Raw genomic sequence first — 18,392 nt, forward strand, 5'->3', positions numbered from 1 at the left:
ATGGCCCAAATTTGTATTTAAATCAGAGACAAATGCTCAGATTATCCAACCAAGGCTGCTAATATTAGACCAATTTCTTCCCCTAACCCTGTATTTCATTTGAAAAAAAAAAAAGTGGTTTTAATCTTTAGTTAAAATGTGGTTTTTGCCTGGATGTGGAATTTCTTTTTTTAAAAGGCCGTGTGGCATGAGTCATGTACCGAGAATTAACTGAAGGTTTCTTTGCCATCATGGTCTCAGAGAAGAAAAAAAAAATGTAAAACCCAGGGACAGCCCACAAAATATCCTTCCTGCCTCCTCAGCCCTTGTACAGAATAAAGATGTTGAGGGTAGTTGAACGGCTTTTCTCAATGGTTCCAGAGGCTGGTGTCAGGGAGGACAGAGGGAGTGGGATGGCCTGAGACTGACCTGTCTTCAGCCCTCCAACTTCAGTGCAGTCTGTTAAAACTAACATGTAAAAAACAAAAGAAGCATTTCAGATATCTGACAGTTATTATTAGCAACATTTGAAGGCTGTCATATGGCCATTGAGGCAGGAGCTAAAAAAGCAATGTCAGAATGTCAGTCCGTCCACACAGGAAATCTTGAAATTAAAATTCTCAAGTCCTAGTTTGATTGGGTGGGTGGGTTTTTTAAGAGATAAAGCCTGTCCAGTAGAGAAATAGAGGATATTTTTATACTTACCAATCATTTTTCCCAGTCTACTTAATTGTCCAAAGACCATTTGATGACATTTTGGAAAAATGAATGCAATAATAGACATAAATGTATGCCAGCAATCCCAGAAGTGTCCTTAGATTTGAGAATGCTTGCAATCGAGAATCCTGGCCACCAACCACAACTTAGCAGTCATCTCAGGCCAGTCCTGGTGCCCTGGCAACCCTTCAAAAGGGCCCAGGAAAGGGTGGGGTAAGAAGAAGAAAGGGACACTGACTTCTCATTAAGATAGCAAGCCAGGTCTGATGCCATCCCCTGCATGCAAATGAGGCCAGGCTCCAACTTTGCCCTGGGTTTGCAAGATTTTAGTTATGAGATGTCCCCCAACAAACAATTCTTCTTCCTACCCCAGACCAAGAAGGAGGCATGAGACAGACCCCTGACTTGAAATCACAAAGAAAGTTCTGGTAAGAGAAATCTGGCTCTCCTAAGGTTGTTTTAGAAGTTTGTGGGCCAGTGGTTTGATAAGATGCACATCTGGGCATCCCTAGTTTTAGGGCTTCTGATTCGTTGGTTCTGGATAGGCCCTGGAATATTCATTTCATTTAGCTTCCGTGGAGCAGATGGTCTTCTCCCACTCTCTGAGAAACCAAGACCTCTACAGGGATCTGTGTCCAGCTTGGTCACTAATTCTGACCAATAGAAGGAGGAAACTTTGACAAAAGCTGTAAGTGCAAGAGAGAAAACACCTCCAAATGTTGTCTGCATTGCAAGTTTTCTAATTCACTTTGCTAAAGTTTGAATAGAAAAAAATCAAGAGGATGGACCATGAAGCACTTCCATGGCAGTTTGAGTGTTCTGCATTGCTTTCTACATTACTTAAACTTTGTAGCAAATCCACTCACCCTCCCATGCACTTCTATCCACATGGAAATAATATTCTGGCCTTTAGCAACCCTTATTGTTTATTGGTCTCCAATTTTGAAGACATATGAACATGTCAGGAATTCTGGCCTTTGAGGCTGGGTCATGTGGTCATGAATCCACATCCCAGGCCTGGGAGGAGTGGGGGTGAAGTCACTTCATATTTAGTCTTTGATTTGCTATTGAGCACATGCTTTCCTGCTCCATGTCATTGAAGTGACTGTAGAATTGGCTGATGAACATGTATCAGGGTGTTGGACTATCTGTGAGGTTCCCCAGTGAATTGCTTGAAGCTCAGGTTCATGCTGAAGGGTGCTGGACATGTTTGTTGTTATGGAAATTAGCAAGCCCAGCTCAGGGCAGTTTCCCGGGGCTAAATGCAATCCATTCAGTCATTTTATCGGAAACAGCATTTCTAGCATGAAATTATGGGTTATTCAAAAATTCCTCATCCCATTTTGCTGTTAATAGCTGATTCTTTTCTGACATAGCTGGTTTTCTTTTTTTTCAACCCAATTAACATGGGCAATCAGATGCACTTCAATATCGAATCCAAGATGGAAACAGTGGCCAAAAGAAAAAATCTTCAAGCTCTGAGTATATCTCCAAAACCAGAACCAACGAAAATATTTTGCTGCCTATTAGCGTCTTAATAAGATTGAATTTGAGCCTCCAACTCACCAGTTTTTAATCTGGCTCCAGATACTGCTTTTTTGCATGTCACATTGCTTGATTGACACAAAACAAGAAAAACTAAGGATGCAGTGGCATTCCAATTTATGCGTCGTCCTGCTTCTCTAAAGTGGACATAACCCTGTCTCTCTCTTTCTCTTTGTTCTCAGTGCTGGAACTTTGCCTGTCACCTTCCGTTGCCTGGAAGAAAATCTGGGGATTGATAAGCGTGTGACTAGATTCGTCCTTCCTGTTGGAGCAACCATCAACATGGATGGTACAGCCCTTTATGAAGCGGTGGCCGCCATCTTTATAGCCCAAATGAATGGTGTTGTCCTGGATGGAGGACAGATTGTGACTGTAAGGTGAGGAGGGTGGGGTAAAACACAAAACAACCTCTACCCTGTTTCCCCTCCACACTAACTCCATGTGACAGAGGCCACTTGAATTTCATTTCTGCTGGTGGAAGACAATGAAGGTAATAAAAAAAGAGGAATTATTGGCAGCCTTCAAAAGGAAAAGATTGTGACAAGAAAGAAGACTCTTATTAATACCTCCTGTTTGTATTGCACATGTCAACTTGCTTTAGAAATTGGATATTATTTGATTTTTAGCAATCCTGTGATGTAGGCAGGGTAATTTCTTTGCCCATTTAATAGACAAAGAAACTCAGGCACCAAGAGGCATGGTAGTTTGTCCATGGCTACAGCATGGCTGTAAGTGAGGCCAACATCAGTAATGATTTGGCAGGACTGTAACTGAGGCCAACATCAGCTGACTCTGGATCCAATTTTTGTTTCACTAAAATATGCTCCCTTCAATATTCCATCACCAGAGGGTAATGGCAGAAATTACAAAATACTGGAAGAGATTCCTCAATATGACATATAAGATTTTATTACAAATAAATAGCACATAGTTTTGTTTTTACTAAAGCTATTTTTATTTAAATGTATTCATCATTTTAAAAATTCAGAAAGAACATTTTCCTGAGATCGTTAAAAATGCATTGCCTCACCATAAACTTAAAGATCACACCTACTAGCCAAGCCAACACTTCTGTTTCTTGCTTATAGGTTAAGTCATTGAAAATATCAGTCTTCAACCCGTTCAATATTATATTGACATTACAGTAAGAAATAAAGCTTTTTGCAATCATCATTTTAATGTTATCACTCGCAACCCATCTAAATGCTTCAATTAAGCCAGAAGCCAATTTGTGCCTTAACTTATGTCATATCCCTACTCTCAGTCTCAATTTCCTCATCTATAAATAAGGAAGGTATTCATAATTTGGGGCTAAAAGTTGGTAGTTCATGGATGGACTCCCAGCCCAGAGTGTTGCTTTGTTTGCCTTGAAATATATTGTAAAAGATTAGAATTTCATCCTGTTATAAGACAGCTGCCCTTCAGTTTCCCACAGTCTCCCCTGCTCCCTATTACTTATGCCTGGCCTGCTGCACCTGTCACCACAGCTTAGCCCTTTAAGACAATGGAGTTTGTAATCTTGGATTCAACAATTTATAAGTTTTATTTCCCCTCTCAGATTCTATGTGATCAGAAAACATAGGGAGTAAGTGGGTAACATTCTGTGTTGACAGATATACTTGTAGTAGAAAGAGAATTCCAGATATTAGAACAGCCAAGGCCTGGGTGATTCACTTTAGGAAATGAATGAGGTAGACACTGGAATACACTTTCATCCTCTGTGATGATAATCACTCCACTCTTTGGTTCCTCTGAGGTGGCAGACTCTTTCCATACATTGCTTTGAACATGCCCAGCAGTCCTGAAGAGAAGAAATAGTCATTATTCACATTTTACAGAGGAAGCATGTGAGGCTCAAAGAAATTATCTGACAAACCTAGGTCTCATGGCTATGGGTGCCAGAGGCACAAGTCAAATTTCTATTCCACAGTTTACCTCTTCCAACCACAGGTCATTTCTTCTTTCTGACTATGACTCAAAAAAAGACATTAGAATAGTGTTTTTATTGACTTTTTCCATTGGGCATTAGAAGGGGCAATAGTTTTTGGGTTCAGGCTAAGGCACTAGCCTCTTTCTCCCACTTCAAACCCCAGGCAGCACTGTCAATCTCTATATAAGAAACTTTGGTAATAATCTTGGTGTCTGCTTGGTTCATGTTATTCAACAGCCCATTCTCTGGTAGGCCTTTAGTGGGCTAGGGCCATTTTAGGAGATCTCTCCTAAGAGGCCGTGTTCATTTGGGTCTGATGTCTCTACTTGCTCAGGCTTTTTAAAAGTCCAAGCTCAGGGACCACCCAGTGTCTGTAGCAGTGCTGGAAATTTCCTCTAATCATGTCGTCTATGTGTTCTAGGGGCTGATATTGCCATGGAATGGCCACTTCAGAGCCTGTGCTTGATCTATCTAGCTCTGAGGTATTCAACCAGCTCAAGGACATTTTTGTTAAAACACAGCTTTCTCCTCTCTCCTTCTAACCATTCCAGAAGATTTAGTGACTATCCCATGTGCATCTGAGTTCACTTTAGCAACTCAGTCAGCAAATAGAGAAAAGAAAAAGTTCACCATGTTTAATACACACACACACACACACACACACACACTCACACTATGAAAACATGAAATAACAATCACATTTATTTAATCAGCTAGAATGTATCATCAGAAATGTCTCCCAGTGGTTCTCTTGCTAAATTATCTCACCTTATACATAGATAAGGAAACAGAGGCTCAGAGAATAGATCACACACAGCCGTCTAGAGGAACAACTATAATTTAAGTTTCCAAATGCTGGCATATGCTTCCATTTATTTAACTTGTGATCCTAGAAACAGCCCTAAAAAGTAGATATTGGGTTCTATATTTTAGAGATGGAGAAAATGAGGCACAGTAAGTTGAGGTAACTGGACCAGGATCACACTGTTTGTAACAGGCAGAAATGGGATTTGAACCCAGGCCACCTTACTCTGGGGTTTGTGTTTTTAACCATTACACACACTGCCTCCACTATACTATACTGTTGGGTTGCAAAATAATAATTTATATATATATAATAAAATCTTCACAACCACCCTATGAATTATATACTATAAGGGAGCCTCAGTTTCCTCATCTGCATAATGGGAACAATAACGAATTATAGGGTGGCTGAGAACATGGTGCCTGGCTTATAGTCTCTTATGAGTATGAGCCAGGCACCAGTCAATAAATGTTAGCTTCTATTATTATTATTGATGTCTAATAAAATACATAATACTCCTAGAATATTAAAGAAAAATGTGGCTGTGACATCATGAGTACCATGATGCTACTGACAATGGAAAATATACTTCAGGTCAGAAGATCAAGCCTTTCAAAATTATGTCCTAACAGATATCACGAAACTACTAACCTCCCTTGCTTTAAAACTCAAAGACGAAAAGGGCTTCTTAAGAATGTCTTTTGCCAAGCAAAGGTAATTTCTGGTCTCTCAACTCTTGGTCTTGATGGTAACCATATTTTCCATTAAGTTCCCACTATTAGATGGGAACTTACAGATGGGAGAATGGACCAGTGAGTGATTGAATTTGTGCTGAAATTCTATAAATTTATCTACACAAGATTTGTGTTATATTAGCTGATACTACTGAGCATTTTCGCTTGACAAAAGATGAATTTGACCATATACATTTAAATCTCTGGCCCCTGGGTGGGTTCAGTCAAATCCTCCTGAATTGTAGACACCAGAAGGGCTACCTCTGGAACACCCACAACGGGTATATATACTTCATGCCTGCAGTTTGTTTGGAGGAAAATAGCCAAATCTATCTTCAGGCTGCGCTTCCAAGTAAAATTTTCATTTCTCTCCTTTCACTGCATGTAGGAAAATAGTGATTATAAATTCTTAGCATTTTTATTAATTCATAGAATTTTCAGTATAGGGAGGGATCAAGGCCATCAAGGACAAGCGTGGCATTGAAATCAAGCAGACCAGTGTTCAAATCCCAGCAGACCATGTTCAAGCTGTGTGACCTAAGTTTCTCCACCCATCCTATCTGTGTTTTCCTCACAGTGAAAGCAGGTGTTACCATATATGTCCCTTGCAGAGTTACTGTGAGGTTCTGCTCTGATATTGTGTGTCTAGTATCTTAACAGCTTCCAGGAACCCTAGAGAAGTGAGCCAGGGGAGTGAAAGGCCAGGCAAAGCAGAAAGCAATGAGGGATGCAGGGAAAATCACTGCCCAAGGAGCTCTTGCAGGGCTTAGAATTCCACACACAGAGACTATGCCCACTGGAGGGTGAGGGTATTATTAGGGACAAGAGGAGAAAGCAACTTCCAGGAAGAATTATCTTTCTAAGACTTTGTCTCACACAACCAAAAGATAACCAGATAATGTTGATGTTAACCACAGTGCAAAGGGATGTGCAAAAGTGACTCAGGGCAACTGATGCTGTGAATAAAACAGTCAAGGTCAAGACTGTTGGAACTTGGGGAGTTCCCGTTCCCTGGTGTACTGTCTGTTTGGGAAACAGTTGAGAATTCCCATCTTCCAGCTTTCAGGGCTTTAGGGAAGTTTTCATTGCAAAGCAGCCTGGTCCTGTCCAGATTTCTTGATAAGAAAAACAATTCACATTCACTGGGCGGGGTGGGGGTGGGGGACTTGCAATGTGCCCAGCCTCTTGTAAGTGCATTTTAATTTATTAGCTCCTGAAAGCTTCTGACCACCCCATGAGAGAGTATCTCCTTTTTACAGACAAGGAAGTCAAGGCACAGGGAGGTTAAATTGCCTGTAGTCATGTGGTTAAGTGGCAGAGCTGGAATTTGAACTCAGGTTGTTCAACTGCAGAACTTTCATGGCTGAGCACTCCACATTGTACCTCCTGTGACCCAGACGGGTTCAAGGAAATTGGAGTGCCGAGCCTTGACACCATGGAGGGGGAGGGGAAGGGTGTGGTTTGGGGGTCTGTAGATCACACCCAGGGCAAGTGTCTATGCAAGGATGGGCCTAAACCTGGGAAGGATGGCAATATGGGAAAAACAGCTCAAACCACAGGCTCTCCAGGGGCCTTAACCTTCCAAACGTAAGATTAGGTATATTCAGCGATAAGACCCCAGGATTCTGTGCTTGGTCAACTGATGGCCTGGATTTAGTTGAAACAATTTGAGAGGCTGCCTCTCAGCTCATAAAATTTCCAGGATTTTATAACTACAAAGAAAGCAGCCCCCCCTTACCTTTTGGCACCCACAAAAACAACTTGGGAATCTGTATTTCCAGAGTACTCTTAGATATTTTGATATGACATTATGACATGACAGCTCTGTACAAATGGCATCCAGAAAAGAGAAAAAAGAGTCACTGCCCTTTACCAGACGACAGAGACTCCCTGGTGTCAGGACAGGGCACTTGAACTCCAGATTAACCCTCTCCCAGAGACAAACTTTAAAATGGTGCTGGGTGTGGCCCCAGCGTTGCTTGGAAAGAGCTGATGAGATGCTTCAGAAAGAAAGCCTCCCTTTCTTTCATTATCATTTCTTGGCATCCCCTTTCTGAATAATGTATTTTCCAGCCCATGGTGAGGCATCCAGGCGCCTGACGCTTAGTGTCATTTGGAATCTGTTGATTTGTTTCCCTGATGTCTAACTCAGTTGGGTCTGGATATTTGCTATTCTGAGTTCTCATGTTAACCTTGGCAATGGCCTTCTTAGACCCTTGCCACGTAGTCCAAAAGCCTCTGGTGCTCACAGAGACATAAAAGCGTAAGCAGAAATGAATGCAGTTGTGTTCCCATGGGAGGATTAAGGGTGATTTGTTTTTATCTTTAATATTTCCTTGCCTGCTTTTAGAGCCACGCTTACCTTATTTGAGCCCTGTGATATATTAGACTAACTGGATAGCATGATGGGAATAAGGCTCCAATCCATGAATTTATAAGCTTACATCATAGTTGAGCAGAACCCAAATAGGCCTTAATCCTTAATTCCTGGGTCTTAGTACTTTAGATTTCTCTATTCCTTGGTGGAGAGTATGGGGTGGGGATTGGGGGGTGAATTTTATGGCTGCAGGAAAATTAGAGCTTAAAATTGCCAGGGTTGGTTTTGCTAAGATTCTTTCCGTTTCCATGACCTGGACTTCTCTGTTCTCATAGCCTCACAGCCACCCTGGCAAGCATCGGCGCGGCCAGTATCCCCAGTGCCGGGCTGGTCACCATGCTCCTCATTCTGACGGCCGTGGGCCTGCCAACAGAGGACATCAGCCTGCTAGTGGCTGTGGACTGGCTGCTGTAAGTGTCTGTGGATGGGGTTCTGCTGGGACTGTGAGTACTGCCTCCCAGGGATGGACAGATGGCAAGGTTGCAACCAAGATCTTAGCTAATCCCCATGGCAACTCCCTCACTCTTCCTTCCTCCTTCCCGCTCACATTTACTGAGTACCTATTCGAGAACCAAAGAAGAAAAAGATGAAATATTTGAAGGCGTCACAGTCTAGTGGAGGAATCAGATAGATTATGACACAAGGTTAAAAGTACAGTAATAAGAAACCAGCTACTGATGCATTCAGAGAATCTCAGAACATTATATTGAATGAATAGAGCCAGACACAAAGGAGTATGTACCGTATGATTCCATTTATATGAAGCTCTAAGAAAAGACGATGTATACCACATATCAATAGAAAGAGATCAGTTGGGGCTGGGTGCGGTGACTCATGCCTGTAATCCCAGCACTTTTGGAGGCTGAGGCAGGTGAATCATCTGAGGTCAGGAGTTCAAGACCAGCCTGGCCAACATGGTGAGACCCCATCTCTACTAAAAATACAAAAAAAATAGCTGGGCGTGGTGGCATACGCCTATAATCCCAACTACTCAAGAGGCGGAGGCAGGAGAATTGCTTGAACTCAGGAGGCAGAGGTTGCAGTGAACCAAGACTGTGCCACTGCCCTCTAGCCTAGGGGACAGAGTGAGACTCTGCCTAAAAAAAAAGAAAAAGAAAAAAGAAAGAGATCAGTGGTTTCTTAGGGCCAGGTATAGGGGGATAGAGATTAACTGGGAAGGAACACAAGGAAACCTTTGGGAGTGACAGAAATGTTCCATATGCACAGGTATGCACAGTTGTCTACATTTGTCAAAACTCTTCAAACCACGCACTTAAAATGGGTACGTTTTGTTGTATGTAAATTACACTTCAATAAAGTGATTAAAACATAGCACACAAATAAAAGCACAGTGATAGAGAGAGGCCTTCATCCCAGTCAAGAATGGAAGGACGGAGCGGAGAATATCAAGAAACATGAAAGTGGTTACTGAATTTGAGTGTTCACTAGGTTCCAGCTATTAGACTGAGAACTTTACATCTTCCTCTTTAACAACCTTGAAAGTTACATGTTATTATTCCCACTTTATAGATGAGGACACTGAGGTTTATAGAGGTAAAGAGACTTAGAAATGGACAGATATTCGACCCTAGGTCAGCCTGCCTCTGGAGCCCGAAAAATTCTTGTTTATGGTCACATTCAGCTTCTAAAGGCAGTGGTAGCTGAGCTGAATCATAACCAATAGGTAAAAGTTTCTCAGGTGTATGTAGGGAGACGGGGAGACAGGACATTCCAGTCAAGGCCAGCCTGCACAAAGGCGCTGAGGCTACCAGCAGTGTGAGGATGTACAAGTGGTCTGGTACTCTTGGAGGCAGGGGGTGGTGAAAGGTGAGCAAGATGGACATCCTCAAAGGCCATGCAGAGAAACTTGAACTTGACCATGTATGGTAGTTCAGCTACCTTTCCCAGTGAAGGACATTTTCCTCATGTAGAAAACTCACTGCCCGTTCACAAAGGTGGGAAAGTCTAACCAGATGGTCTTCAATAAGGGGGTTGGAATGGATCCCCTCTAAGTGCCCACTTGGGCTTGGATGTTCTGTGAGATGTAATCTGATGCCTCCTGTCCAGCACTGGAGTTAAATGATAGGGCCTCCGGCAATGCCAGTCTTCAATGTCAGAGGCACAGAGTGACAAGTGCTGGCCCAGAGTCCCAAGGCCAAAATGCCCACACTTATTTTTCAAACTGCCTGACTTGCCAGTAGCAAATTTTCTGACATTTATTGGCATTGATTTTAAGAGCCAGAAATCACATTTTTCTTTTTTTTCAGATGGAGTCTTGCTCTGTTGCCCAGGATGGAGTGCAGTGGTGTGATCTTGGCTCACTGCGACCTCTGCCTCCTGGGTTCAAGCATTTCTCCTGCCTCAGCCTCCTAAGTAGCTGGGACTACAGGCATGTGCCACCACACCTGGCTAATTTTTGTATTTTTAGTAGAGACAGGGTTTCACTATGTTGGCCAGGCTGGTCTCAAACTCCTGACCTCAAGTGATCGGCCCACCTCGGCCTTCCACAGTGCTGAGATTACACGGGTGAGCCACTGTGCCCAGCCTCAGAAACCACATTTTGTGGACTTGAGTTTGTTCCTCCTTCCCACCCCCACACTTCCAAAGAGAGGAAAATGCAAGTGGCCAAAGGGAGGAAGGACAGCTGGAAAGGCCAGAAAGAAGCCTGACTTCTCCATAAGATGTGCCTGCTGTTGGTGCAGACAACAGGGCTTAGGTTAGAAATAGGAAGTGCCCAGCACTTTGGGAGGCCAAAGCGGGCAGATCACCTGAGGTCGGGAGTTCAAGACCAGACTGAACAACATGGAGAAACCCCGTCTCTACCAAAAATGCAAAAACAATTAGCCAGGTGTTGTGGCGTATGCCCGTAATCCCAGCTACTTGGGAGGCTAAGGCAGGAGAATCACTTGAACCTGGGAGGCGGAGGTTGCAGTGAGCTGAGATCATGCCATTGCACTCCAGCCTGGGCAACAAGAGTGAAACTCCATCTAAAAAAAAAAAAAAAAAACCATAAGTAAGAAGTGGCTCCCTGAACAGAATCAGTTCAACTTGGGAGGGCTGCAAGGAAGGCCATGGATTTTCCTGATTGGCTCCTTCGTCATCAGACAAATGTTCAGGAAATACCTTTAGCGGAAGGTGACAAGCAAACAAAATAGCCTCATCTCTGTCTCTGCCAGTCTCTCAGGTGGTGGTAGGGGGGTCCCTACGTGCTAGCTGGGTTGTTCTCTGTGTCCTATATTGGCCCCAAGAGACAGCCTTTCTCATGACATCTGTTCAGACAAGGCAGCTGAGAGTCAATAGTGGTGTATGGGTGGGAGGGATTGTGAGAGAAGGGGATGAAGGATACAAAGGAATGGGGTAGGCCATGGATGGAAAGGGGACGAAGGGGGACGAAGGGGGACGAAGGGGGACGAAGGGGGACGAAGGGGAAATAAAGACGTTGGCAGTGGTCTAGAGAGAGAGCAAATAGTAGCAGCTCAATAAATGTGAGCTACTCTTAACCACATAGTTGCTGTGTGATAATTAGGGTCCATCCACATGAAAAGAAAGACGAAGGAAGCCATTTAAGTTCTGCTGGCTTTCCCCATGACTTGTTGCTTACTTAAACCCTTGACTCTTTGCCTCTCAAGTCTTTTCAATGCTTGTTGTCATTGAGGGTCCCTCGCCTGCTGCAACAATATTGCCTCATTTTTTTCTTGGGCTTATTTCCAAGGCTTTAAACCACCATTAGAAATTCATCTTTTAAAAAAATATTATTATAGAGGCTGCCCACCATTATAATACAAATGCCTTTGAGTGGAAAAAAATGCACTAATATGATCAGGAGTGAGGAAAAGGGGCTGATATTTGGTGGGTACTGCAATGTCTTTACATCTGTCTCCATTTAATCCTTAAGGTGCCCTATGTTGTATTTCCAGATGAGAAAACTGGGAATCAGAAGGGTTGAGTCTTTTGCCTGATGCACAGCAGAGCTTGTATGGCCAGGTCAGGACACTTCATCCAACTCCACACAGCCTCCTAATTTGTACTAAGCGTTCTAACAGTGGGGGAGGAGGAGCGGAGAGGCCCAGAGTCGGAAAGGCTGGAGAAGACACACTTATTAGGGCCACCCATTGGGCTATGGTTTGATTATTTGTCCAGTCCAAAACTCATGTTGATGTTGAATTGCCATTGTAACAATATTAAGAGGTGGGACCTTTAAAAGGTGATTATGTCGTGAAGGCTCCACCCTCATGAGTGGGGTTGGTGCATTATAAAAGGGCGAATTCAGCCCCTTCTTGCCCTCTCTTTGTCTTTCTGCCTTCTGCTGTGTCATGATGCAGAAAGAAGGCCCTTACCAGATACCAGTTTCTTGATCTTGGATTTCCTAACCTCCAGAATTCTGAGGAAATAAATTTCTGTTCTTTATAAATTACCCAATCTCAAGTATTTTGCTATAGCAGCACAGACTAAGACACATCTGATTCTGCACGCTAACCAGAGAAATATTTTTGACCTATTTTTTTCTTCTCTCAGCATGAAAATAAAACAAATAGACTCAATGAGGATAAATGGGGTACAATCAAGGTCTTGGCCACCCTTAGAATTCAAGTCCTCCAGCCCCAGTGGGTCTGCCATTGTGGGTCCTGGTCCTTCTTGGCAGTCATTTGTTTTCAAGCCTGTTGGATGCGAGTCACTTCATGAAACATTCAAAACCCTGCCTACTTCTGACCTAAATGTTAGCAAATGAAATAGGAGGGCCGGGCCCTCCCAGATCACCCCATGCAGGTGCTCACATGCTTACACTTGCAAAGGAAAGCAGAGCGTCCTAACTCCAGGGCTGAAGTGTGTCAGCAGGAGGGAGTTGGCTGAATTTTTTTTTTTTTTAAAAAAAGGATGATACATTTGGATAAACTATATTGATGAAATCATATAAGAGAAAACCCTATCCTAGGCTGGAGCTGGGAAGAAAGCAGCAAACGAAGAGCTGTTATCCAATTCTGGGGCTCTGATCTAAATGGAGGGAGGAGTGTGATCAAGGGAAAGAGAGTCTAAGAGGCAGGAGCCCTCGGTCTGAGCTCTGCACTTACTATCTATAGGACTTTGGGCAAGTGACTTTCTGAGCCTCAGCTACATCATGTGTAAAATGGGGCAATAACATATCAGGTTGGAAGCAAGAGTCTAGGTTCAATGCCTTTAAGTGCCCTTCTAGTTTTAAGACCTAGAGTAGAATTCTGCTGGGGATGAATGTTTGTATACAAATAAGCACGAGCATTCCTTTTAAAAGGAAAAAAAAAAAAGGAAGGGTAGAGGATCCTGGGAAAATGTGTGTAGCTGTTTGTAGCTAGGTCAGATCTGCTTTGAATTAGTAATGGTGTCACATTCTTTCTCACCAGCAAGAGGAGTTCTGGAAACTAGCTCTTGGTTGTGAGCTCTGTGACTGTTGGGTGCTCATTAGTGTGTAAGTGGTGGTGGGGGCTATGATGAGATGGGGTGCAACTGGCCATTCCCTAGATAAGTAGTCTGTGGAGGAAAAGCAGAGAAAAAGAAAAGGGGGAAACTTTTTTCCTCTTTAGCCAAGGTTTGTAAGCTTTCATAACTCTAGCAATTTTTCAGTTTAAAACCAAACAAAGCCTACAGTGACATTTAATGTGTCACAGTGTTTGCCAACTGCTGGAGACCAGCCAGCCTCGTTACTGCCCTCTAAGCCCTGGATGGTTTTCAACAGGCAGGCTTAGCTGCTCTGTAAATGTCATGGTGAAAACCAAGATTCTGGAGCCCTGAAAAATGCCGAGTCCCAGAGCACCAGATGGATGGGACTGTTTAAAACCAGAACCTTCCCCTGGGTCCAGGAAGCCCTTTGTGTCAGGAGCCCTTGGCAGATATTTATAAGAGACCTTGCTGGCACCCCAGTGTCTCTGAAGGAGGCAGGATGGAGTGGTAAATGGGAGCCAATACCAGGAAGAGGTAACAAATAACTGTGTCTGGCTACAGGTGGGAAAAGGAAAATCAAAATAAAGTGAAATCCAGGTGGACCTATGGACCAATTCTCACATAAGACTCTGTTGGTGAGCTCTTTTCTGGGCTCACATGTGCTAATTGGGGAATATAGTTGAGATGGCACTTAGAAGGAAGACCTCAAAGAGCCTCCACCCTCCAGGAGGGCTCTGAAGCTCCTCCCATTAGCATTCCTCTCTGGTGAGAATAGAGCATTCATTCTCAAACTCGAGCATGCGCCAAAATCTCCCAGAGATGTATCTGAGGTGGGGCTGGAGAATTGACATTTCTAACAAGTTCCCAGGTGATTCTGGTGGTGCAATCTCCAGGGACTCTCCCTTCCAGAAGCAATGAACCAGAGACCGGGAAGGAAAGCAGGAGTTTCTGATTGTGGGTATATGAGCACCTCTACTTTTTTTTGAGTTAACTCTTGACAGTTGATGCATCCTTTCAAAAAAAATAGACTGAAAAGATACAGGATGCAAACAGCTAATGCTTAGTGAGTGCTCCTTAAGTGTTAGACATTGTTCTAAGCACTTTACATGGGCTCATTTGAAAGTCCCAGCAGATTATGAAGCAGCTAATAGTATTATCAGTGTTTTACAGTTGAGAAAACAGGTTCAGAGAGAAGTAACTTATCCCAATTTACTGGATATTAACTGGCTGAATTGGGGTTCAAACCCAGATGATCTAGATATCCTTGGGTGTTCCAAGCATGCTCATCTGAGTTCTGCTGTTTTAAAAATTTAAGACACACACATGCACACGCACACACACAAACTTAACTAACTGACTTACCCTCCACTCGTGGCTGGTGGAAAACAAAACTAATTCCTACATTAACCTTTTCTTTGAAGATTTTAGGGGCTTATGTCTATCTTAGTCTTTTGCTTTGATTTCCCACTTCCACTGAATTCTCTTTTTTACATCTTGTCTCCAGTCTACATCAACCTCACTGTGGAATGTGGCCCCTTATCCACTAAGTCCTTTCCTCTCTCACCAAAGTTTCTCTGACTTGAGGCAGCATAATTGCAGATCAAGGCAGGATGGGGCAGGGCTATAGTTCTGTGCAGCAAAATCATTTTTTGATATATCACAAAATAAATGCACGTTCATAGAAAAGGGAAGGACAGAGTTCAAAAGAGTAATAAAATGAAAAAGGAGTCGTCTCCCCTTCATTGACTGTTGAATCTCAAGTGTTATTTCACTGTTAATAATTTCAGGTAGCACAGAAATAAAATAAAAATGTAATGTTAGGCATCTCCTTTTCTAAAAAATCTTTTAGTATTCCCCACCCCTGGGAATTTCCCCTTGGGCCTCCTTGTTCTCCATCTTTGAATATTTCCCCAGCTCTCTGGACACCCCTCTCCTTTTCATCTGTAAAGTAATCTGAGCTCTCTGTGCCTCTCTCCTCATCCTGCTAGATCATGGCCTGCATCCTGACTTTTTACCACCAAAATGTCCAACCAGATGTTGTACTATACAAAAACCAATTGTGTCTCTAGAGCTAATCTGCTTTCAAGTCTTAAACTCACAATCCATCCTGGTCCTGCCCCTTCCACATACCAGCCTCCCCGTTCTCCCCTGCCCAGCCTGTGCCATAAGTAAATGAAACATAGTCTCAGTCCTCAAGGAGCTTATAGTCTAGTAATGGGGTCAAGAAATCCCAGTGGAGCCTGCTAGGTGCAAAAATAAATGGATAAGATGTAGGGAGGAATAAAAGAGAGAATGCTCTGATCCCCTTTTCACTTGGGCTAAAAATGGTAATATAATGAGAAGCTTCTTCTGGGTCATATAAGCCTTTTATATAAAAGAGCCTTGGTGGAGGACCTCCTGGTTGACAAGCACTCAATACATGTTAGCAGTTATTATCTTCTCAACATGCTTTCAGGTGAGTATCCCTCTCCATATGTTACAAATGAGAAAGCTGAGCAGGACAGGCTAAGAAATCTTTTCTGCTTGAGCTGGGAGTGTCATCCAGGCTGGTATCCGGACTTCACACTCTTAGCCAATGCTTACGTGGATCTCCTTTTCTTCCCTAACCCCATGTGACTTTAGCCCTTGAATGCCCAGAGCTGTGCCAGCCTTCCTCAGGTTTGGGGCCTCAAGTGACCCCTCTTCCACACCCTACCCCTAAAGACAGTCCCTTGGCACCTTGCATCCTGAGAGGCAGGTGGTGCTATGTTTTGTTTCTATCAATATTAAGTTGAACCATATGAAATTGCCAATATTTGACCTTTTTATATGGAAATAAATGGCAATTTCATATGGTTCAATCCAATGCAAGACACCAGATGAATTGTGGGTGACTCAGCTCCCTCAGCCCTGTTCTTCTCTGTGAACCAGGAGTTCCAGACGATTTCACATTTCCCTGTTGGAGGATTTAGACTGAGAGATGAAGATGAGAGAGAGTACCTTGGTACTTGTTTTTCTTTCAGTGAACCAGACCTAGTGACTCAGTGTGAAATAACTCAGTCAAGCCCCTCTCTCATTTTTGGTTCCTGGTGACCTCTAAAGTGTAGCTGTGTCATCTGTAGAAAACCCATGAAATGCAAGATCTGCTTTCATCTTCATCCCCTTCTTGCAGTCCTGACACACAGCGTCCAGACCCAAAGATGGCATCACACACTCTAAAAGTTGTTTTTTACCAAGCCTTAAAGCTCCTGAGGGCAACACGAAAGACAGGGTTTCCTGAGTGGTGAGGGATGATTGTGAGAGAAAATGAAACTCTGCCTGTGGAGAAACTTTCCACACATGAACCACAAACTCCCATGTCCTGCTTTGGGCCCGAGTTAAACTTCCCCAGAATTGGTCAGACATTCCCCTGGCAGCCTCAAGGGTGTTCTGCCTTGCAGCATTTTCAGAAAGGAAGACCCATGCAGAGCAGCCATGACCTACCTCCTGGCTGGGCATCCTGGGTATCTTCCCAGAATGCCTTGTGGCAGAGAAACCTGGCATGAGAGGGCTCTGTATTCTAGTTTAATCCAAATTGACAGCTTTCTGTTTAACAGATCCCCTTTAACGTCCTGCCTTCTCACTTAGAAACCTATCTTCATAACCTTACCTTTTACTCCTTCCCTTCTGTATCGATGGAATACAGTCCCTCCACCAAAGGAAATGGCCTTTATCTCCACTGTGGACTTCCATCCTCTCTGATCTCTCTAGGAACCTAACTTCATCAATTATTCCCTCTTCTCTGTATCTTCAGTTACTTCTTCCCCACCAACCTCTTCTCATTTTGATTTAAACATGTTCAAATATTCTACCTCTTAAAACAAAACAAAAATTTGATCTCCTTTCCATTTCCATCTGCCATTTCCTCTCCTTCCTTTCTCAATCAATCATCTTGAATAAACTGATTATACATAATGTCTCCATTTCTTCACCTCACATTCCATTTTTTACCTATAGTGAGCTGGCTTCTATCACTACCTCTGTATTGAAACTGCCCTTGCCAGGCCAATAGTGACCTCTTTGTTGTTAAAACCAAAAGAATCTTCTTTTTTTTTTTTTTTTTTTTTTTTTTAAGATGGAGTCTCGCTGTGTTGCCCAGGCTGGAGTGCAGTGGCGCTATCGTGGCTCACTGCAACCTTCGTCTCTCAGGCCCAAGCGATTTTCCCACCTCAGCCTCCAGAGCAGCTGAGATTACAGGTGCATGACACCACACCCGGCTAATTTTTTTGCATTTTTACTGGAAACGGGGTTTCACCATGCTGGCCAGGCTGATCTCAAACACCTGACCTCATGATCCACCCACCTCAGCCTCCCAAAGAAACTTCTTACCCTCATCTCACCTGATCCCTAGATAATAATTAGGGTTGTTTGCCACACCCTTATTTTGAAGCATACTTCCATTTACTTACAAAATGCCAAACTCTTCTAGTTTCCTTTCACTTTTGCAGGCTCTTATCTTGCCCATTCATTAAATGTTGGTTGACCTTAGTGTTCCAGCCTAGACTGTCTGCTTTTTACACTCTGCATTCTCTCCAAGGGTTAATTAAGCACCTCTGTGGCATCCTCAGCCTTCTCTATGGGATGAGTCCTATTATCATCTGCATCACAGATGTGTCTCCTGACCATCAGTCCATATTACCAGCCATCTGTGGGGCATCTGCTCATAACTGAGTCACATACTTCACCCTCAATGTGTCCAAACCAAAGCCAGAATCTTTCCCACTCCAACTGACCATGCTCCCTACATATGGTTACATTGTCTACTGGTTGCCCAAACCAGAAACCTGAGAGGAATCTTTGACTCTTTTTTATTCCCTATAACCAATCAGTCTTCAAGTCCTGTAATTCTGTCTCCTGAGTCTTGCTCAAATCCAT

General features: G+C 43.2%; 1 protein-coding gene across 7 annotated transcripts in view; it reads left to right on the forward strand.

Annotated features, from left to right (window-relative positions):
* SLC1A2 (solute carrier family 1 member 2) overlaps window positions 1-18,392 on the forward strand; it is a 171,274-nt gene that overhangs the window by 133,045 nt on the left and 19,837 nt on the right. For 6 of the 7 annotated variants that reach the window (XR_008510928.1, NM_001133113.1, XM_054523801.2 and 3 more), the window contains 2 exon segments: window positions 2,424-2,618; window positions 8,363-8,497. Coding sequence is in view for 6 of the 7 variants with exons in the window: in NM_001133113.1 (NP_001126585.1) it covers window positions 2,424-2,618; window positions 8,363-8,497 (330 nt within the window). In the remaining variant the exon portion in view is untranslated. 7 annotated transcript variants of the gene reach the window in all.

The sequence above is a fragment of the Pongo abelii genome, chromosome 9 (assembly GCF_028885655.2).
Source record: "Pongo abelii isolate AG06213 chromosome 9, NHGRI_mPonAbe1-v2.0_pri, whole genome shotgun sequence".
Taxonomy (NCBI): Eukaryota; Metazoa; Chordata; class Mammalia; order Primates; family Hominidae; genus Pongo; species Pongo abelii.